The sequence below is a fragment of the Coloeus monedula genome (assembly GCF_965178545.1).
Source record: "Coloeus monedula genome assembly, chromosome: 15".
Taxonomy (NCBI): domain Eukaryota; kingdom Metazoa; phylum Chordata; class Aves; order Passeriformes; family Corvidae; genus Coloeus; species Coloeus monedula.
In genome coordinates this window covers 17,863,640-17,886,309 of record NC_138795.1, presented here as the reverse complement: position 1 = coordinate 17,886,309, position 22,670 = coordinate 17,863,640, and the positions used below count along the sequence as shown (strand labels likewise).

At 52.1% G+C, this 22,670-nt stretch overlaps 1 protein-coding gene across 3 annotated transcripts in view; it reads right to left on the bottom strand.

Annotated features, from left to right (window-relative positions):
- SIL1 (SIL1 nucleotide exchange factor) overlaps positions 1-22,670 on the bottom strand; it is a 106,702-nt gene that overhangs the window by 75,196 nt on the left and 8,836 nt on the right. For all 3 annotated transcript variants that reach the window (XM_082291248.1, XM_082291250.1, XM_082291249.1), the window contains 2 exons: positions 10,163-10,277; positions 6,150-6,285 (listed from right to left, as the gene is read on the bottom strand). In XM_082291248.1, coding sequence (XP_082147374.1) covers positions 6,150-6,285; positions 10,163-10,267 — 241 coding nt within the window. In that variant the 5' untranslated portion in view covers positions 10,268-10,277. The remainder of the gene's footprint in view (positions 1-6,149; positions 6,286-10,162; positions 10,278-22,670) is intronic.

Below are 22,670 nucleotides of genomic sequence, written 5' to 3'. Positions count from 1 at the left end.
CCTCATCCCCTGGTTTATGACCACTCCAGATCACCTGGAATACCCTGCAGAGCTCGGAATTCCACAAACCACTAGCGGCAGTCATGGCTTGGCTCATGAACACACAGCACTGCACCCTTGTTTTGGCAATGCCCCACAGCCTAGCCCGTGGCTGTGGGTTACAGAAGCTGCAGACTTATTCTGGCTGCTCAGAAGCACAATTAGTTTTTGGCAGAACGAGCGTCACTGCAAAAGACTTTTGTAACCAGTTTGTTTAATGAAACCAGTCACCTCACGGCCAGTAAGGGACAGGACTGACCTGACATGCCAAAAACCCACCCCAAAAACTCACCCCAACCCCACTTTGCTCCTAAACCGGAGCAACCCAAGCAGTACGTGTAGGGCTTTTTCTCACCACACCGGTGCTGCCGGGATCCTGGAGCTTCTGGAAATGACCGAAGACAAGTTTTACCTGCATTTGGGGGGAAAAACCAATTCATTACAGAAACACTGAAACCAATACCCTCATGGATGTGCTGGGAAAACACTGACTGCCAAACCTCCCAGGTGAAGGAAAAGCAGATAGAAAACACAGGGAACAAGCCTGTGGGTGGGACTGTACCTGGCCACACTCGAGGTGTCCCAGTGAGTGGCACCTCAGTGTCCCTCCCACTCCTGTGAGGGGGCTGCCCTGGGGAACAGCACTGCCCTCGGCTGAGGCACAGGGAAGGACACTCGTGCAGTGTCGCCCTGTCCAGAGCTGGCATCCTTCAAACACTCCCTGCTCGAGCAGAGGGCTGGGAACCACCTGCCTGCTCCCTGTCCGAGCATCTCCTGAGCCCCAGCCCTGTCCTTTTACCAACAGCAGGCAGGGAAACACCACTATCCCTCTCACCCAGCCCAGGACCAAGGCAGAGGACATGCTTGGTGTGACACATCTGCCTGGCACTGCCCCACACCCGAGGCAGGAGCTGCACCTGGGGCTTTGGCCCTGGCACTTCTGCCATGGACTTGGAATTAGGCACAAGCCAGGGATAGGGACTCAGTGCTTCCTGTGATGTGGAGGTGAGAGGCAAAGGAAAGCCCACGAGGGTGAGGAAGCTGAGAGAGGAGCCCATGAAGGCAGCTGGCATTAAAAAGGACAGGCACAAGATACATTTAGGATATGAAAAGCCTCCTGTGCAAGAGATCAGATTGAAAACAAGCAGAGGGAGAGCTACCAGAGACCATAACTCAGCTTCCAAGCACTGAAGATTTGCTCTCAAATCAGCCAGGCCTTTCCTACCTGCTGGAATCACCCTCCAGCTCTCCTGTTGCTGGCCAGACAAAATCATAACAACTCCACAGTCGAGATTTTTCCCCTCTGCACATCAGTAACAAGTCATTTTATAAAGAAACCCGTAGAAGAAGCATTTCATCTAGTAAGAAGCATTTCATCTAGTATAGATAAGGTTTTTAAAATTCCATTTGCCTTCCCTCTACATGCAAATCTGTGCTGATCTGATGAGGCTCCTATTTCCTGGATTAGACACATCAAACTCTGCAAAAACGAGCATACCCTGGTGGTTTCACCCTGCATTTCACAGCCCTCTCTTGACCATGCTGCCAGAAATATTTCAGAGACCTGTCCACCACTGTCTGAGTCAGGTCCAGGTCAGTGAGAAGCCAATGGTTTGGACAGTCATTAATTCAGCAAAACAATTACCAAGAGCTGCTGCAACTCAGGACATCCCAGTGAGCAGCAGGAGCAGGATACCCACAGACAAGGTGGGAGGGGACCCTCAGCAGCCACCACAGCCCCACCACAGGCTGTGGGACAGGCCAGGCACAGGACTCCTGAGCCAAAGGCATTGCTCCTGCCTTCCTCCTCTCTCTCCCAGCTTTACAAACCTCAGCTTAAAGCAGCGCTGGCTCATTTGGCCACTGAAATCTCCTGGAAGAGAGAGACTGGCAATGAGACTGGACCGAGTTATTCCCCGTGCTGAGTCCTGTTCTTTCCAAAACCAAAGAAAGTCCTTCACAGCAGCCTCTGGAAATACCAACGTGGCTGCCTTGAGAACTGTGTTTCCATAGGTGTGAAACCTTGTTTGTGCAGCAAATGAGACGGGAGAAGGCCCGTGACAAGTAGGATCAGCAAAGATAGCCTGAGGATCCTTGGAAGCTGCAGCCATGGATATTTAAATGCCAAGCAATGCTATCCCTGGCTCCCCACTGAACATAAGACCGTTTCATCTTTGCAGAAGCAGCACCAACAGCACGTTCACATCAGCTTCACTCTGGCAGCCTGATCAACAGCAGCAGCTATGGCTCCTTAGTTTCTAATGTGATAAAATCGGGCACTTCAGAAAATGACCCTGGGCAGCACAAACACTGGGGAATCACTGCAGGTTCAGCTCTGCCTGCAGAGCTTTAACCATGGCTGAAGGTGCAGGCCAGCCAAGCTCCCTGCTCTGCCCTGAGATATTCCATCCAAACCCCAGAGAAATCCATGCTGCACCATGCCAGTCGCCAGTGCCAGGCTTTGCTCCATCTCTCCAGTCTGCGAGGAGCTGCTCTGGAGCAAAGGCAGCCTCTCTGCCCCACTGCTGGCTGTCTGCAGAGCAAACTGTAAATATGTTCATCTTTTGGGCAGCAGAGGTTCTCACTTGTCCATCTGGATTGGAAACTGGACTCATTAACTCCCAACTGTCAGCTGGAAAACCTGCCAGAGGCTTTCTGCCACATCAGGGAGCAAGAAAGTGCTGCTGCCACAGGGGTGGGCAGAGCAGAGGCCCTGTGCAGCTCCAGCTCTCCACTCACCACTGCTGGTGGGGTAATTAACCCCCTTTTCCTTTCCCAATTAAACCCTTGCCTCTTGTATCCTTTTTCTGAATCTTCACAGCAAAGCCTTCCCAGAGGAGCCACTGCTGTGTGGAAAATTTCCCACCCTAATGCTGGGTGGAAAATCTGCTGCTCAGTGATAGGACTAGATGGACAGAGCAATCCAACCTTCAATCATCATCAGGATCACTAAACAAAATACTGGGAAATTTGGTGCCCAAATAACAAAAGTAGGTAATTCCCAGGAAACAAACATTTGTGTACTCTGGGATGCTGCATGGCAGATTTGAGGACACCAGAAAGGTGAAGGAAATGCTGTTATACACAGAACCTCCAAGAAAACTGTCAAATTAATGGAAAAAACACCACAGAATCATGGAAGGTTAGAAAAGACCTCTCAGGTCAAGTCCAGCCATTAACCCAGCACTGCCATGTCCCTAAGCACCACATCTACACCTTTTTTGAACACTTCCATTCATCTGTGCCATCCCAAGGACTGAGGATCAGCTTCTGGTTGCCACAACCATCAGGTAGGATCACCTTGAGAGGCAGCAGGTGCTTCTGTGTGCAGACAGACTCACCTCCACGAGCCTGGCAGAGGTTAATGCACACAGCAACAAAAGCAAGTCACCTCTGCCAGGTTTCTCCAGAGAGGTCCCAGCTCCCAAGGGTACTATCACCTGGAGAAAGTGTATTCTGAAAGGAAAGAGACAGCAGAGGAAGCACAACTTCAAACAAATTCTGTGACTGCGGTGGAGCAGTTACCTGGCCACGAGGAGTCTGAGCAGGGGTGTGAACCTTCATTCAGAGGACACTGCAATCCCACTCACTAAACCCCAAAAAACCTGCAGGTTCCTGCGGACTCCAACCACGGACAGAAGGAAAAGCCCCCCAGATGATGCCAGAACCGTACAGTAGCAGAGGTGCTGGAAGCCTTTCTGAGGCACACGTCTCCCATCGGGCTGAGCCCGCTGCACCTGGTGCATTATTTAGTGCCAAGTGAGAAAGAAGCAATGCCTAACAAAGTGTTAAAGGACTTTGGGAAGTTTCACCAACCTTTCTTCCAGAGCTGTCAGCTCCGGCTGCCTGGCAGAAGAGACAACTGATCTTGCTTCCAGATTACAGGTGGCACAGCTCTTAGGGCAACTGTATCTCTCTGTCTGCATCCAGCTACCTCCAGCAGCTTGAAGCGTGCTCAAAGTGCAAGAAAGCACTTCATCAAAATCCAGCTCACACTGTAGACAGCGAGGAACAAGCGCCCAAAGCGTTACAGATACAATAACAATTGAATTGGGGGGGATTTGACAGGTTACAGGTTGATGACACTGCTGCAGTCTCGGCGGAAATGTGGATTGATGCAATTAGCAACAGGGAACTAGAAACTCAGCAGAGGAAAACTGGGAATACATCTATAAAAGATGAGATGCTGCACCATTGTAGAGAAGCACAAAACTCCTGCGTGAGCTCACAACAGAACAAGTTGAAGCAGGAGGGAGACGGAGGAAACGCAACTCCAAGCTCCCTCCCCATGCTCAGGACTGAAATCCAAATTTATTTAAAACATTTGCTTCCCCCAGAGAGACTGGCCCAGTTTGCCACAGGGATACAACGGGAGAGGGAGTGGGGGTGTCCTGGAGAGATGGGCAGCAGAAGGCAAACTCCTGAGCACAGCCCAGCCAGGCTCTGCTGGGCTGCCAGTGAGTGCAACCACATCGGAAAACACGGGAAGATGCAGAACCAGTGGATTAGACACACTGCCAAGGTGCAGGGCTCTGCTGAAGGACCAAAGGGTGCATCCTTGTGCAGCCATATCAGCAGCTTCCCTCGTGCCAGGCTCAGCTCCCTGCCCAGCACTGAGCTGTGCTCACACTGGGAAAGCCTCGAGACCAGGGGCTGCAGGGACGGGCTCGTCCTTGGGGGTCCCCAGCCTTGGGTAATACACGTGCTGAAAGTGTGAGTGCCAGCCCACAGAGATTTGACTTCAGAGGAGCCCCCAGGAGACAGAAACCAAAGCAGGCTCCTCTTTGTGCCACGTCCCCAATGCTGGGATCTGCAGCAGTTAGAGCATGAGGCAGGACACCGCTTCAGTCTCTACAAGAGTAACCACAATCGCTCTCCTCTGTGAAGACTGAGAAGCTCCCCACTTCCCCAAGCCCTTCACTGCATGTGCCCAACATGGAATACCTACAGAAATGAAGTGGAATAAGGCACCTGGGCAGTGGCGAAGGTGCTTGTGAACAAACCCTGCAATGAGGTTTCTAATGATTGAAAGGATGTACATGTTCTGCTCCAACAAAGCTGGTGGGGAGCTGCCAGGCTGAATAATGAGCAGGGACACCACACGCCTGCCATACATAATGGTACAGAAATGGAATATAAGTATATACTGCGGCTCTGTGGAACGTAGGGGCTTTTGTAGCCATTTATGTTATACAGAGATTTACATTTGGAAAAGTCATTCCGCTATATCTGGCAGAAATTGCAAGACAAATGGAACCCATACTTATTCATTCAATGATAACACCAAGCACAGGATAAAGCTCTTAAATTCAGAGCACTTTACAAAAATTAATTACTACTTAGTTCACCCTTGTGAGGTGGGAAGGTATTACACCTGCATATACAGGAGGACACCAAGGCACAAGTGGATTAAACAGCTCGTCCAGGACCCCAGAGACAGGCTAATTGTTGAAATATGTATGCACACATGCATCTGTGTGTGTTTGAATGGGTTTGGCCCCTCCAGAGCCTTCTCAGCACACAGAGGCCAAGCTGCTCCACTGGGCTCCTCTCACCACAGAGTCCCAGGCACGTCTAATGAAAGACACCAACCCAAAGAAAAGGAAGAGATTCTTTTGTGGTTTGCACAGATAGAAATAAAAGCTGGCTTTCAAACAGCCAAGGAACAGAAAGCCCATTGTTAAAAAGCTGTGCAGTGCTCCAGTGACAGCTCCTAATCAGCTTGCCACTGAGCAGCTCCACACTGGAGCACAGCAGACCTGGGAATCCACGTGCTAGCAAATGTTATAAAACCCATCCCTTGACAAATGAAGAGAGAAAGGGCTGTGGAGCCAGTGAGAGACAGCCCCCCACCCACTACGGAGCTGGCAGCCCACTCCTCCTGCCCCAGTGACCTGAAAGCACTTGAGCAACTGCTCCCCTTGTGGGACGCTTTGCCCTTGGCCTCCAGTCCCTGCGCGGGGTCACCGAGTCCTCCTGTCTTTATCTGAACATCAGCAAAAGCACACATTGTCATGGGAACAAGCAGGTGTTGGAGAGTCTGCACGGCTCCTGTCAGTGCTGACAGGTGGGGTTCCAGAGGGATGCTATAATTAGCCAGCAGCAGTTACCTGGGCGCAGGGTTTGCCACTGATCTGTGGGGTAAAACACTTCCAGGTCTTCAGGATCAGCGTCATCCTCTGTCACCGGCTCGTTCCCACTGTCATCTTTTATGTCGCTCTCTTCTATTTTCGTAAGGGCAAACTCCTTTTGGAGAGAAGAGATTCAGCTCATTAGCAATTGCATCTGGGTAATTTAGTGCTGGCTGAGAATACAAAATTTTTTCCCTCGCCAGCAGATTTTTTTTTTTTGACATCCGAGATTCTTTCCACATGGTTAAATTTAGATTTAAAGTATATTAAAGGTTAAACATGCATAACTAGCATGACATTTGTGCTGAACAAAGCAATGCAGCTTATTTCCTATTCCAGAGCAGGTTGCGGGTTTCAAACCAGCTTCCACAGAGCCTCACCTGTATTTCAGTCAGACGCAGGAGCCCTGGCTATTATTAGGGTTGTGTAACGTTGTAAGACCCCATTTTCCCTTCCCTAAAAATATGTCAAACTTTTAACTTTTTCAGCTGAAATTTTCCACACGAGTGGAACGCCTCAAGGCTTGTTGGTTGGTTTGTTGTTTTTTTTTTTTTTTTTCTTAAATGCACTTATTTCAGGCTTGGAGAAGATTTCAGCTAAAATAGTTCAGCTATTTCCAAAATAGGACACGGGGAAAAAACACACCGAGTTGCCCACATGATACAAATGTGAGGATCCTCTTCTCCACCCGCTTCCAGTGTTCTCCAAGTCTTTTAAAACAATGAGGCAGGGATTTAATCACCACCTCCATGGCAAGTGCAGCACGAGGATGGCAGAGGTGTGGGACAGCAGCCAGCACGAGTGGTTCAACATAACACCAAGGGAAGAACAGGGAAGAACAGCAGGGAAAAAAATCCTTGCTGCAAGGGAAACGTTGCTGTTCAATGGAAAGCCTCCCCAGGGAGATGGTGGGAGTCACATAAAACTCTGGAGAGTGCATAGTAACGACCTGTGCTCCCACACCAGGCACTGACTCCTGGGTCTGTGCTGTTCTGGTTCGAACAGGAACAGATGAACTGGTCCAGCTTCATCATCCCGGCAGCTCAGTGCCCGCTGAAGGGAATATTTTCAGCTTCTGAGATCACCAGTTCAGTCACCACTGAAGAATTTGAGATAACTACCCTACACAAATGATTAGTCCTAATTGTTGGCAATCAGAAAAGAGTTACAGCTCACTTCATGAAGTGTTTGGATATCAATCCTTAGGATGTTTTCACAGGGAAAAACATCAGTAAATTCAGAGGTTAACTGTAAATTTTGGGACGCGTTCTGCCTTCAGTTCTTCCACTCTTTGGGAAAAAATGCATGCACATTTTATTTCAGAATTTGGATGCTATGCATATAAATGTCCATTTCCAGCCTAAAAGAGTATTTCTAAGCAACAGAAATGTCGACCTGATCAAAACACCTCCGGTAGCAATGACAGCGTGGATGTGGCACGCGGGGACACGGGCTGGTGGTGGCCTTGGCAGTGCTGGGTTAATGGTTGTGCTCAATGATCATGAAGGTCTCTCCCAACCTAAACAATTCCACGAATCCACGACTGTGGCAGCACACAAAGATGGCTGACAAACCTATAGAATGTTTTTATTTTAGCTGTCGAAAGGGACTGCCCTTTCAGAAATGCATGAGAAACCAGATCTTAACTCCTGCTTTTGCTGAGTGCAGCAGGGGCTTGGGATTGTTCAAATTATAGCAAATGGTTAAAGCTCAGGAACAATCACAGCCATAAAAACCCAGGTTGTGCAGATGAAAATCAATGTTAACATTTTCCGAGCCAAGACTCAACAGGACTAAAAAGGAGTGAGTGGAGCAGTTATTACTTAGCTTATTTCCACAGCTCTGTGATTATCCAAGAGGGAGTTAGTGATACAGGCTATTGTAAATTTACCACCAGGCCGCCCAGTGCTGGATCTGTTCAAACACATAATGGAGACAGCTGATGTTTACCAGCTCTGCTTAGGAAAAGTGCTGGGGTTTAAATGCTCAGTAAGGAGAAAAGGATGTGACTTGGTTCATTTAAGTGTTGCTGTCACTGCCTGGCCCCAGTTGCTCTGCAATACCCCATTTTCATTAGCATTTCTAGCAAAAATGGGCAGCACCACACAAGCGATTCTTCATTTACACAGAAATCAGTCGAATTCTTTTTGGTTTCTTTTCATAATTCAAGCAGGAGAAAGAGGTTTCCTAAAGAACAGTGGGCATTTCCTTAAAGGCAAAAGGCATCCTTGTTTCATCAGTCTGAAATGAAGGGCAGGAAGGTCAAAAGCCTGAGCAGGGAGGGTCTGGGACACTCTGCAGCCTGCTTGTGCTACATGAGGGATGTGACTGCTGTGGAGCCTTTGGAGGGGAGTGCAGGAAAAGGTGATGGGAGAGTAACCCCATTAATCCTGCCTGGACCTCGGGCTGCTGCCCATTCCCACACCTGTGACTGGGAGGCTGTCCCAGTGCTCAGTCTCCAGCTGGGATGACTGGGCTCTACCTCCAGCCTCCTTCCTCCCCTCCCTCCCTGAAATAAAGGTGTATTATCTCATGCCAGATATCTCATGCTTCACAGAATCACAGATTGGAAAAGCCCTCCCAGCCCATCGAGTCCAAGCTGTGCCTGATGCCCACCCTGTCCCCAGCCCAGAGCACCGAGTGCCACCTCCAGCCCTTCCTTGGACACCTCCAGGGATGGGCACTCCAAACCTCCCTGGGCAGCCCCTGCCAAGGCCTGAGCACCCTTTCCATGGGGAAATTCCTGCTGCTGTCCACCCTGAGCCTGCCCTGGCCCAGCCTGAGGCCGTTCCCTCTCCTCCTGTCCCTGTTCCCTGCCAGCAGAGCCCGACCCCCCCGGCTGCCCCCTCCTGTCAGGGACTTGTGCAGAGCCACAAGGTCCCCCCTGAGCCTCCTTTGCTCCAGCCTGAGCCCCTTTCCCAGCTCCCTCAGCCACTCCTGGGGCTCCAGCCCCTTCCCAGCTCCGTTCCCTGCCCTGGACACGCTCCAGCCCCTCAGGGTCTCTCTGGCCATGAGGGCCCAGAACTGGACACAGCCCTCGAGGTCCCTCAGCAGGGCCAGCACAGGGGACGGACACTGCCCTGGTCCTGCTGCCATCCCAGTGCTGATACAAAAGTCACTACATGGCTCCAGGTGGGCCCAAGGCACTGACCTTACAGTGCTTATACCATGATCTGTCCCTGGATTGGCTCTGGGTGACAGTGCAGCCCCCAGACAGCTGCATCCCAAACCAGCAGCCCAGCAAGGTGCAGTGCAAAGGCAGGAGGGTCCAGGCACATGGAGTCTGGTGGTCCCCTGTGCCAGTGTGGCTGGGATCCCTTTATTAAACAAAAAGCCACCATCCTCTACTGCTCAAGCTTCCTCAAGGAAGTTTTCTGTGGGCCTGGCACCGAGGGCTCTGCAGCAGGATCCATCCCAGGGAGTTCTGCACACCTGTACCTGTGCTAAGGGGCAGACAGACCCCACTCGCCTCATCTGCAGCTGCCAAAAACCACTGCAAGCAGCAAAATCCATGCAGGTGGGACCCAGGGACCTGAAAGGATGCTCTCCTAAGCCTGACTCACCTGTGGTGACTCAACAGATGCACGGCCAGGAATCTACTGAGGCCACCCCTTCCCCTCTTCTTGCCCCTAGACCACACAATTGGCTCTGCCTCTTGCCAGGGGAGCACGTGTGACAACTCCAAAATAAACTCCAAAAGAAAACAACTCCAAATAAAACATCTAAGCCAACAAGAGAGCTGCCCCAGTGGCACTGTTCCTGCTGGAAACCCTCTGGATTGAGCACATTCTGGATTTCCTGGGGTGAGGCCGACAGTCTTAAGAAGCCCTTCTGAAATGCTGTTGTTGAAGTCCTGCTGTTGAGAAGAGGTCTCACCAACACCCTCCCTGGCTCTGGAGGGGGATGAGGAAAGGCTGTCACCCCAGCAGAGACCCTGGTGGCTGGACAGCCCTTAGTGAGCAGGGCTCCCAGCTGGAGCAGCCAAAACTTACGGGAACTCTGTCGCTCAGGCTGGACCAGGAGAAGAGCACAGACAGCAGCAGCACCAGCAGGCTGACACTGGCAGCGGGGGAGAGGAGAGCGGCCCAGCGAGACATTGCCACCAGCCTGGAATGCAAAGGAAAACAAACCCAACAGTGTTTTTTTCCATTTTCACAGGTTTCAGGACTCTTTACACAACACTTTGCAACACAGCATGGGATCAGGGGTGCGACACCACAGGAAGCACAACACCTCGAGGTGTGAGCACACGGGGCTCGTGGGGGGCAGCCGGTCTTACTGCTAATGGGGTTTGTGACAGGTAATGCAAAGTACCTTATACTGACCCTGCAGGGGATAAAATCTCTCCTGGAAAATATGAGGAGACCTGCAAGACTTGTTTAAAATCATTGTGTTAGTGCCATGGATGACAACTACAGGGAAAAATAAAAAGCAGTGCAATCCCGTGAAGGCTTTTTATGCCTCTTTTTAAGCACAGAAGTAGCTGCCGTAATTCAAATTAAACAAAACGACCAGCTGTCCAAGGATCAGGGGTTTATCTAATCCATATGTAGGTTTTTCTTGAGGAAAACAACATTTTGCAGAGGTCAACAAGGTTTGCTTGGTGGTTCCTACAGCACAAGGCTTTCCCTGCTGCTCAGAGCAGCGGCTCACCCGAGCCGTGGGGACAGGAGCTGGCTCTGACCACGCTCAAGGGGACCAGGGAGCAGTGCCACGGCACAGAGCCACCCTGACCGACCACAGAGCTCCTGCTGAACAAGAGAGGGGGAAAAATGAAGGGTTCTGCTGTTGTGGGTGCCAGTGCCCAGGCACGGAGCTCGTGTGCCCACCCTACGTGTGTAACCACGCACACGTGTGCCCCCACTGCCTCGCCACACGAGGCTCTGGATCCACCTACAGCCTTCAGCTCGCTGCTGGGGTAGGGAGTGGAGCAGCCTGCCAGCACACAGGCTGCACAAGTATTTCCTTTGATTGGCTCTAAATTTACACGCTGCTAAATTAAACTAAATGAGGTCTTTTGAAAGAAGATGGGACTGATTAGTTCCGTTCAAACACTCCTTCATTACTCATCCCTCCATCAAGTCTGCTCCTACTCCTATCCAGGTTTTAAAGAATTTCCTCCCATACATGCAGTCTGAAATATCTTGCTTTCTCTCTGCTGTCCATCAGGATGGCACAGCACACCACAGGGTTCTCCTTCCTTGAAGCAACCACTTTCTGTCCCACAAAGCAGAAAACCTGCTCTCAGGAGCACCCAACACCAGCTCCTGCCACCAAAGAGCCTCTGCCCCCAGAAGACTTCAGGGACATGGAGGGAAGGCTCCTCTCCTTCCACCCCTTCACTGGTACCTTGGCTCTCCACTCCATTATGTTACTTCCTCCTCTTCCTGCTTGGTTTTTGCCAGAAAAAAAAAAAAGACAGCCCACCACATCACACTGGTCAGTGGTGGACAGGAGAGGGACAGAGCAGGGAGCAGAGATAACAATGCATCTGATATACTTCTGCATCTTCCAAAAACTCCTGAGCCAGGGTCTTCCTCAACAGCAGCCTCTACCTCTGAGCCATCTCCACCACATCAACTGGATTTTCCCCATTAATTGGTTTTGGAGCAGATCTGGATTTCTGACACCCACAGCATCCCTGAGCAATGAGTTCCCCTGCTTAACTCACACAAGGCAGGAAAGCATCACCTCCCATTTCCTCCTTCAGTGTCTCCTCTCTTCTGAAGGGTCAAAGAACCACCTCAAGGACCCACAAGCCCTTATTAACCTGGAGTAGAAGAAAAGCTCCCTGTTTCCATAAGACAGACACAGACAACCTGTGGCCAGAGCCTCCATCTCTCTCCTGGGACATGGCCAAGCAAAACCAGGCTACAGCCAACACCCAGGCTCCTGAGCTGGAACTCCCAGAGCACAATGCACAGGCTCAAACTCCATCTGCTCCCAGAAGATCTTTATGTCCTTCTGGACAGTGCCACAGTCACGACCTCAGTCTCAGGGTGACCACACATTTCCCTCTCACGTCAGAACAAACTGCTGCTTTTCGCACAGGAAACAGGTTTTTAGGTTTGGTTGGGTTTTTGTCAGTTATGAAACAAACAGCAAAACTGGAATAATGAAAAATAGATGTATCCCTCAAACTTTATCTGCAAGCCTGGAAATAAAAAGGAAAAAAAAAAAAAAAGAAAAAGAAATTCAACAAAGCAGTGGCTGAAAGCAAACGCACACTCCCAATAAAAATAGAGCTCACGTGTACCGAGGAGGCTGGTAGCAAATGACAGCACAGCCTCTTCCAAGCCTCCAGCCTCCTGCCTGCCTGGCAGATGACATCTGCACAACAATTAGCAGCATGATTCGGTCCCAGGTAGGCAGGAGGAGCCAACATGTGCAACACGGGGCTCTGAAGCTCCTGGAGAGAAGCCTGCACAGGCTGACACCTCGTTACAGACAGATGCACGCAGAGGGCACGGGAGGATTTCCACATGGAATGTTCTGTGCAAACAATGCATTTTCAGAAACAACCCTTGCAGCCTGCAAAGCAGGAAGGGTGGTCATGGTGACCCCACCTGCACAGGGAATGTTTGCTTGGATTTGAGGGCATCTCTGAGGATCCAGAAGCACTCATGTACAGCAGCTGGGCAGCACCAAAACTGCATCAGGAAGGCCACAAATTCCCCTTGTGCAGAGTGGAGGGGCTGATTTTTTTCCTAATAATCCTCTTTTGTCAAAGCAAACCAGGTACTAGGAAAAGAGCAAAGGGTCAGACTCCAAAAAGTCTCCATTCCTGTGTGTAATCCTCCTGTCAGAGGAGGAGATGTTGCTGGCTGGGAGGTTCTGCTCCACAGCTCCAGAAATCCCTGTCTGCACCAGCGGCGGCAGAAACAACAGCCCCAGAGTTGTGCTGCCCATTAGCAGGGACATTTCCACTGATTGCTCAAGCTGTGCATCAGGGAGCCTGCACAGCCCCGGGAACACAGCTCCTGCAGTCACAGGTGACAGCTCAAAGGCAGCCAGCGACAGGAGAGGATTTCATTAATGCCTCCTGCTGCTGCCAGCGCTCCACGCTCTCATGTCCCGGCACAGAGCCCACGCTGCCTGTCCTGTGCCACTCCAACACATCCATCTGAAGCCTCATCTGAATTCTGATCTGCTGCTCCAGGAGAGCACACAGACATCCTGGAGCTCCTCAGCCCGGTCATCAGGCTCTGGCTTTGCAGCCAACTGGACGCAGAATGACTGAATCATTTACATTGGAAGAGACCTCCAAGGCTACTGAGTCCAAGCTGTGCCTGGTCCCCACCTTGTCCCCAGCCCAGAGCACCGAGTGCCACCTCCAGCCCTTCCTTGGACACCTCCAGGGATGGGGACTCCAAATCTCCCTGGGTAGTTCCAATGGCTTTTCCATGGAAAAATTCCTCCAGATGTCCAAGCTGACCCTCCCCTGGCACAGCTGGAGGCCATTTCCTCTTGTCTTGTCCCTTGTCCCCTAGGAGCAGAGCCCAACTCCAACCTGGCTGCCCCCTCCTGGAGAAGGTCCCCCTGAGCCTCCTTTTCTCCAGGCTGAGCCCCCCCAGCTGCTCCTCACAGCACTGACTCTCCAGCCCCTTCCCCAGCTCCGTTCCCTTCCCTGGACATGCTCCAGCCCCTCAATGTTTTTCTTTCCATGGGAGCTCAGAACCAAACAGAAGATTGGAGGTGCCTCAGCGGGGCCAGCACAGGGGACAGGCACTGCCCTGGTCCTGCTGCCACACCAGTGCTCATACAAAAATACCAATTATCTCTAAGAATAGACAATAACAATAAGCTAATCCTTGTTCCCATCTAGGGATGAACTGAGGGAGCAGGATGGGTATTACAGTCTTGCAAAACTGCCTGCAGATTAACTAGTTCAGGCCAGGTTTCCATCCAGCCACCCCTCGCCGAGATGGCCGGCACTGATGGGAGCACCACCAGCACATCGTGTGTCTCCCAGCACAAACCACTGCCAGAGCTCCCTCGCTGAGTGCAGGGCAGAGCCAGCCAAGGATGGAAAACCTCGAGGAACACGGCCCAAGCACTCTCCAGCTGAACCATGGCACAAAGACCTGCTGGCACTCGCAGCCTCTGCGGCTGAAGGGAAAGTTTCCTGGGCAACAGCAGCTCAGGGAGTGTTCTCCAGCCAGCTGTGCCCAAGAGCTGAGGGATTGGAGAGGGCTCTCAGGACACAGAGTGCAATCACAGCGAGCTGAGATCCCCTTCACACACAATGTCCTTTTAATGGGTGGCATCCACGGCTGAGCCCATCGTGACAGGCTAAGTGATGTGCAGTGCCATGGAGAAAGAGAAGGAAATTTAGCTGACCTGACCTGAAATCATCCTCCTCTGAGCAAGAGGGTCCCCAGGTCTGTGAGGAGCACTCATGTTTGCTGGTGCTCCTCGGGAGCACCCTGTGGCCAGCTGTCCCTCCTGCTCGATGACTGCACAGCTACACTGGCATGCCTGGGATGATCTCAGCAGCTCTGCTCCTCCAGGCATGCTGTCCTCAGGAAAGCACCCCTGTGCCTCCAGCCCCACAGAGGTGCCCACTACAGTGAGAGCCCCAAGCCCTGCCAGAGGGTCCCACCTGGGCACGAAGCCCCAGACAGGTAAAAGACAGCCCAGCGAGCAGCAGCACTCGATTGCAAGCACCCTCACGCGTCCAGGATCTCAGTGGAGAGGGTGTAGCTGCCATGCAGACCATTCCATTCATGTCACTTATGAAATCGCTTTAAAAAAACCCATTTATTCTTCTTGCTTGCTCCTCATCATTTACTCCTACCAGGACTCTGCTCTGGCATGTTAAAAACACTCCTACACAAAGGGAAAAGTTGTGGGAACACCTTCTTGCTGCCTACAGAGGACCCACGCAGCAAGGAAGCCACGCTTTGAGGTTTACAGGAATAAACTGGGCTGGCTGGGCCCATCCTGAGCACAGGCAGCAGGTCCTGCTCCCACCTGCAGCAGAAGCCTCGCTCCAAACTGGGCCCAGCACACAGGAGGGAATTGTGGCATGGGCACAGGGCGGGAGGAGCAGGATAACCACGGCACAAACACGTGTTTACAGAGCCCGGCATCTACCGAGCAGTGGTGCCGCCTTTGTAACTGCTGCTAACAAATAACAACAATAAATATTAATAACCCCTCCAGGCTCCCTGTGCATCCATCAGCTCACATCAGCCCCTCGAGCAGCAGCTTGGCCATGACACCACCCGACGCAGCTCCGACAGCCCTGCCAGGTGCCGGCGCAAGTGGGAGCAGGACAGGGATGTGTCCAGCAGCAGGAGACAGCGCAGCGGTGCCCGGGCACGGCACGGGCAGCTCTCGGCACCGGCAGCTTCACCAGCACTGCCACAGCTCCCCCAAGAGCAGAGGAGGGGGTTGCTGTGCATCGCTTGGATAAAGCCAGAATCGCCCCTTCTACCCGGCCACAGCAGCCCTGACCCTGCTGCTTATACAAGTCGCACAGTTTAACACTAAGCATCGTTTAGTCTATCATTTAAATTGACTTAATTAACTCGTTCAGCAAGCAGCATTCACACAAAACGCTGCTCCCCAGAGGGCAGGAGCACAGCTTTGTACTTCGGTGGTTTGAAGCCTGAGCAAGGCTGCCCTCGCCCTCCCCACCCTCGTTAGCAACCGTGGCACGAGGGGCCACGCTCATTAGTGCTGGTGGCAGAAGGGGCCACGCTCCACCGTGGCTCAGCACGACCCCAGTTCCAGGAGCTGCAGCCCGTGCATCCCCAGCACCCCCCAGAGCCTCCACGCCAGAGAGAGAGCGCTGAGTCCGGGATGGGGGATCTTCTCTGCCAGGATGGAGTGTACAGAAGCAGAGCGTGCCTCGGAGATCAGAGGCTGAATTTATCATTTATTATTTATAAGCAGTGCATCTATCTGAATTTCTGGCAGCTGCTCTCGCAGGGCTCTGTGGCTGTCTGCACTCCACATGACACTCCCGCTCCACAGAGCTCTGGGACTGGCAGGGACCTTCGAGTCCCCACCAGAGCGCTGGTGCTGATTTGCACCAATTTAAGACTTTAGGACTTGCCAGGAGATGAGAGATGCACAGGGACCTTCAGGACAAACATCTTTCTGAAAGCTGTCACACTGCCTGACCTCAACCGCCTGAAACAGCTTTCCCCTTCCTCCTCACCTCCCCACCACCCCAAAGCCCAGCCGAAAACACCTCTCCTCCTGCCTTTCTCCCATTCCTTGCTGCAATTTCCCATGCACAGCACATAGAATAAGTGATGTTTTCTCCTCCCACTCAGATCTACCTTTTTCATCAGTTTCTATTTGCAAGGTGACACCTTGCTCACACTAACCCAGGAGTCTGCCAGCATTCAGTGTGGTTTTTTACCCCCTCTGCTTTCCCAAGCTTGGAGAATCTAACAGGAAAGAAAGCACATGCTGCACTAACCAGGTCCCAGAGAACCCTGATGTCCCACTGCAGCTGGGCCCATGAATTGCCAGAGATTTAACTGGCTTATTCCCAGCCTCTCTGGAAACAGCTTTTTGTGTTTCCCAAGTTCCTGCTGTTCACCCGTGGCTCTCACAGGGAGTAACAACCTCCTTCCCCTGTCAGATGCTGGCTTCCCTATAAAGAGGCTCAATTAAGAGGTTAAGAAACCATGCAAAATTCCTGCTCAGTGTTACAGAAACCCAGCGGTGATGGATCGGCACACGACTCCCACAGCAGCACCACACCGCCAGCCCAGTACAACCATCCATCCCCATGGCCCTATCTCAGCCTGTCCCAGCCAGGACCCTCCCTGCCAGCCCCAGCTCAGCCTGGAGGTTTCCCATGGGGATTGCCAAGCCAAGGACCGCCCTGCCGCTCCCTGCAGAGCACGTGGCACAGAGGTGCCCCAGCAGTGGGCACGCCAAGGACTGCTCCAGCTGCCCTATCGATCTGCCAGGAGCGGTGAGCTGTGAGGTTTATGAAAAATGCATTTTCTCACCTCTCCACAGAGCACCAGGCAGTGGTGACAGCTCTGACTCCCCGTGACAACCCGGGGGACAGGGAGCAGCAGGGAGCAGGATGGCACACGGGCAGCAAGCGTGGGGCTCGCCCCCTGCGTGCTCAGGATACATGGCCAGGAATAACATGGCATAGCAGCCTGTGGATTAATTGCACGGGGTGCCTGGTTGGATGTCCAGCCCTGGCTGGGCTCCCATGTGCTTCCAGTTTTGTGGCAAGCTCTCAGTGGGATCCACCTCATGGGTCAAACCCACTCAGGAGCTGCCAGACTGGCACAAGGACCTGGAATAAGGCCCCAGCATTTCCACAAAGACTGAAAAGCAAGTCTTGCTCCCCAACCATCAAAGCTTCTCCAGGCCAAAGCCAAAGCAGAACAGCCAGCCACTGCAGGCAGCATTCCTTCAGCAGGGCTTTTCCTAAGGAAATTTAAATTAAAAAGAGCCCCAAGGGCTGCAAATGCAGAAGCAAATGCACAGACACAGAAAGCTGAAAGAGAACATAATTCCTTCCCTCTCCTGTTCTTCGTCTGCCACCCCTACTTTGGGGAATGGTTTGTTGCCTTTTAGAGCTATTTTAGATGTTACTTGCAGCAATGTATGGAGAAAACAGTTGAAATGTGATGGTGCAGCATTCTTTTTAATTAAACAATCCCTCAGGCACAACAGAATGGCTCCAGTCAAGCCCAGGACACTGCAGGCCTGCCTCCTCGGGGGGAGATGCTGGCCCCGCTCCTCCAGCAGAGCAGAAGGTCTCACAGGCCCCTCTGGAGCTCTGTTATCAGGTGGCCCAGATCTTCCGCAGGCTTTGTGTCCTTCCTGCTGCCATCCTGGCTTTTTGCCTCGTCAGCCTCTGCTAAGCAGAGCTTTGATCCCTCAAGTGACTCCTGGTTCAGGGATCTTCTTTCCTTCTGCTGCCCAAACACGAAGGACATGGAGCTGGAGCTCCCCAGCACCGCAGCTTCAGACGGGAAGGCTTTGATGTGGCACAGAGCGCCTGGCTCTGAGATTCCTCTGGTCTCCCCAAACAGCAGCAGAGCCACAGCTTGCAATCCATGCAAAAGAGCATTTTCCTTGGGGAATGGAAGCCACGCCAGCGTTCATCTCCACCTTGTCATGGCAGAACAAGCTGCATCGGTGCTTCAAAGAGCTCCTCAGCCCTAAATCCTTAGAAAACGTTCACTAAGTGGAGAACCTGTCTCTGAACGTGTCATGAATGCCAGCAGAGGTTATGAAACAGCATTCCTGCGTGTGCCTGCGCCGCCACGGGACCCCGCGCGTGCCGCTGGAATCGCAGCAGCCACCGCAGGGGAGGCTCAGCTGCCCCATGGATATTTGAACTGACAGGTTATGGAGAGAGAACTAAGGAGGGAGTAAAGCTCCCGGTCCACAGGTCCCCCCTGAGCTCCACAACCACACTCCCTGCTCCTCAGAGCTGTGGGGTTCACTCAGAAGCAGTACCTTAACTCCATCCCACTGCCCCTCAGCCACACCAGTCTAAAACCTGCACTGGGGAAGGAGGAGAACAGAGATGTGACCAGAACTGAGTGGGTTTCCTCCACAATTTTCTCTTCCAAGGGACAATTACTCTGTTTGTAACCACAGCAGCTTCCAGTCAGTGCACTGCTTCTCATCTGGAGCTCAGACCAACAGCAGGAGATGCAGACACTCAAAAGGAAACTCCATGGACATGGAAACTTCAGGGACTGGCATATCTCAATAGCTGAGCAGCACTGGTCCACAAAGGGTTCTTCCTTTGGCAGTCCCGGCTGCCACTGCATCTGCTGGCTCTGCAAACACCCAAGCAGCAGCCAAAGGACACAGATTTTCACTCTCCGTGTCTTGGTGTTTGCTGTAAGATGATTGGCAAAGCCAAGAGCTCGAAGTGAGCAGCAGGCTGTTACTGTGCACACCCTCAGCTCTGATCAAAGATGCACATGCAGAACCTTCCTCTCTGCTGTGGGACACCAGAACATCCTGAGCAGCTGCCTCTGCATCCTGGTGGTGCCACGGCAGGTGGGGACATGGCACATCCACCACAGGTCTGCCAGACCCTGCCTGTGCATGTCTGAGCTTCTCACTTGATGACCACATGTCACAGTATCCCACAGTGGTAGGGAGAACAGAGATCCAGCAGGCAGGAATTGTGCAGCAAGATTCCCTTATTTAATTATTTTACAACTCTTTTATAGACTTTTTTCTGCACAGTCTAATTGGTCAAAGGATCAGGATCATCCACCCCTTGATGTGATTGGCTAAAATCCTAAAACATCCATTGTCAAAATATTTTTCTATTTTCTGTACTATAAACAAAGGTTTTGCAAGGTCGCAGGTGTTCATAGTTTATAGAACTCTACAAATATCTTCCATGAGAGAGAAAAATATCTCACGGGACTAGAAAGAAGCAAGAAAAATTCTTGCTAGCAGCATATTTGAATCCACAACCACAGACCTCAGCTGTCCCCTCCTGCACACAGATTTCATCCCCAGCTATTCTGCAGAGTTCCTCCATCAGCTGCCATCTAAATGAAGCTGCTCTGTGAATCCAGGCTGTTTCAGTGACAGCCTCCACAGTGACTTCCAGTGACCACACACGTCACATGTCAAGACAAGTTTTGGCACCGACCCCAATGAAGGAGTGAGAAATCTCCAAGCACCCAGAGGCAGGCAGGGGCAGTTACTCACATGTCAAAGGGAACAGCAGTGGGAACAGGCCGCATATGTTTTCCGAGGCAAGGACCCTGTCATTTATGGAACAAATGGCACACTTATTGTGCTATTCAGGAAGAAATAATAATTTCAGTGGCCTCCAGTCTCCAGCTCTTTTAAGTCTGTACTTAAAGAAAGAGCAAAAAAAGACCAAAGCAAACAACGCTTCCACAGAACCTTCTGAACTGGCTTTTAGCTGCTGGACAAAAGCGTGGCAGCAGCAACTGCTCCTCATTGTCCCGTCTCGTTCCCGTTTCGTAACCGCAGCCCGGCCCTGCAGGCAAAGCGCGGCAGGAGCAAAGCCCTGCTCGGGTGCTGGAGCTGCCCTGACCTCCAGCCTCCTGCCTCGGCACCGTGCTCCAGGTGTGCTCCAGGTGGGCTCCAGGTGTGCTCCAGGTGTGCTCCAGGTGTGCCCGGCTGGCCTGGCACGTGCTGCCTGCTGGGCATCCCAGGGCCAGGAGCAGGGAGCCAGCTCGGGCACCTGGCGGGCTCTGCATGCCCAAGGGCGTTGAACCGGGACAGAGGAGCCAGAGCACGCCCAGGGCTCCATCCACGGCTCCAGGATGAGCTCTCAGGAACACGTTCCCAGCACACATAACTCTCTGTCTAATCAGGCACTCAGTCTTGTTGTGGGCGAGATTTACGGAGAGGCTTTTTTCTCCTGGAAGCAATAATAGATGGACAGCAGGAAAGGGAAGAAATTAATGAACAAGTAATCATTCCCAAAGTTGCAAATAGGAGCGATTCCTCACTCTGAGACAACTCTGGAAAACAAGATTAAAATGCTTAGGGGACATATTCAGAAAACTGCAGGTAATAGAACAGATAAAATGTATTTACACTATCTCACAGGGGACATGTACTTTTTATTCTGCTGAGGAATGTAATATTCTGCTCCTCATTGCAGAGCTAAAAGGGTGTCCTAAAAAAAGCAACTTAACAAAGCGTTTTTAATGGCAAGTGGGTCTGGTTCCAGAACACAGGCTCTCCTCTGCCCCGCAGCCAGCACGCCGCAGGAGCCACAACCAGCACCTGCAGACACACCCAGCACACAATCATTAATAATCCGTGCCAACAGCACAATTATCCACCAGCAAAAGGGAGGCTGGGATGGCAGGGAGGTTACAGCAACGCTCCCTGTGCTGATGTTCCCTAAGAGGAGGAGGCAGGCCTGCCTTCCTCCACTTCCCAGTGCCCGCAGAGCCACGGCTGCCAGCGAACAGACTGTGCCTCAAGTAGCCGCCAGCAGAAACAATTTGTCATGTGTCAGATCAAATAAACTCTTATGAGGCCACTGTGCTCCCTGAAGCAGACGGCTGCCAAACTCCAAAGCAGAAATCCAAGAAAGCGAGCCGGCCGGCGTCAGCCCCGTGTGCTCGCGGAGCCCAGCACACTTCTCACAGCGCACCATCAGCTCCCGTGCAGCACCCCAGGCCAGGCAGCCAGCAGCAGTACCCATGCTGAGCAAGGATTTGGTGTTTAAATTATCACTCTGCATAGTCCAGAAACTCCACATTCCTCATCCAGTGGCGCAGCACCTCGCTCATCCCAGCGAGGCCTGAGGAAGGCTAGTATCTGTCAAGTGTCTGGAATGTGCTGCAATGGATTATCACTTGTCTGAGCAAGCACTTCCTCCCTCCCAGCCAGCACATGCTCCCTTGCTACAAGAATTCCCTCAAAACTGAATTACAGATTACTCATTTTTTCTTTTAAATAGTCCTAGAGCCCTTTTCTTTTGTTCATTCCCAAGCACCACTGCAGTTTCCCATGCTTTGGGCTTGTGCCCTTGTGTTGAGGCCCCTCGCAGGTCCCGTTTGCTGCACAGTCCTACAAGAACCACTAAAGCACAGGACCTGGACATGTCCTTCTCTGTGATTCTGCTGGGCAGAAAAAATACCCTAAAACTGCTCTGGGCACATCTGCAGGAATAAATTATGCCAGCAGTACTGTGAGGATCTCAAATCACTCACCTGCTCCTGCAAAGACCAAGCCCAAGCACTCCCTGGTCTGCACAGAGGGCACATCCCTCAGCCCAGGGCTCAGCCGCTGGCTCCAGATGTCCAGTGGGCTCCATCTGGGAGCAGCCACCTGAGCCCAGCCATAGCCAGGAAAGCCACTCCTCCTATAGAAGATGGATAATGGCCCCATAAAAGTGAGTCTGCGAGAGGCCTGAGGTTCCTGGCTGGAAGGAGGTTAGTTTATGGCAAAGTGAGAGCCAGCCACAGAGAGAAAGGACAGGAGAAGCTGGAGATGTTGCTTCAAGTCACCAGAAAGCAACCTCCTGCCCCAAACTCCAGCAGCAGAACCTCGACACTGCCTATCAACAAAATGAAGTGAGAAAATGGGAAATCTGGCAGCCTAAAGCGAGGAACAAGGGAAGAACAAGGAATCAGGCACGGGGCATTCCCCCTGGCATCAGCAGGGCCAGTACAAACCTCAGCTATGTGGGGTTTTTCCAGTTTATTTAAAGAGCATCCGATGCCTGATGACAAGTTATATTTAGACACCCTCCTATCTGTACCAGGACTCCTCTCCAGCCACACGGACTGGCATGGAGCACAGGACCCCATCCTGGAGCCTTGGCCAGGATCATTGTTCCCAGGAGCCTCTCAGAACACAACACTCAGGCGCCCCAGGCACCAGGAGAGCTGTAAAGGACTCGCGGCGCTGCTTCCAGCAAGGAGCAAAACACAGGCTGTTCCTGGAACGCGGGAAGTGTTACACCGAGATCCCGGGGAGGAGGAGGAGGTTACAGACACAAGTCTGTCATTTACAGCGATGCTTTTCAGGCACTTACAG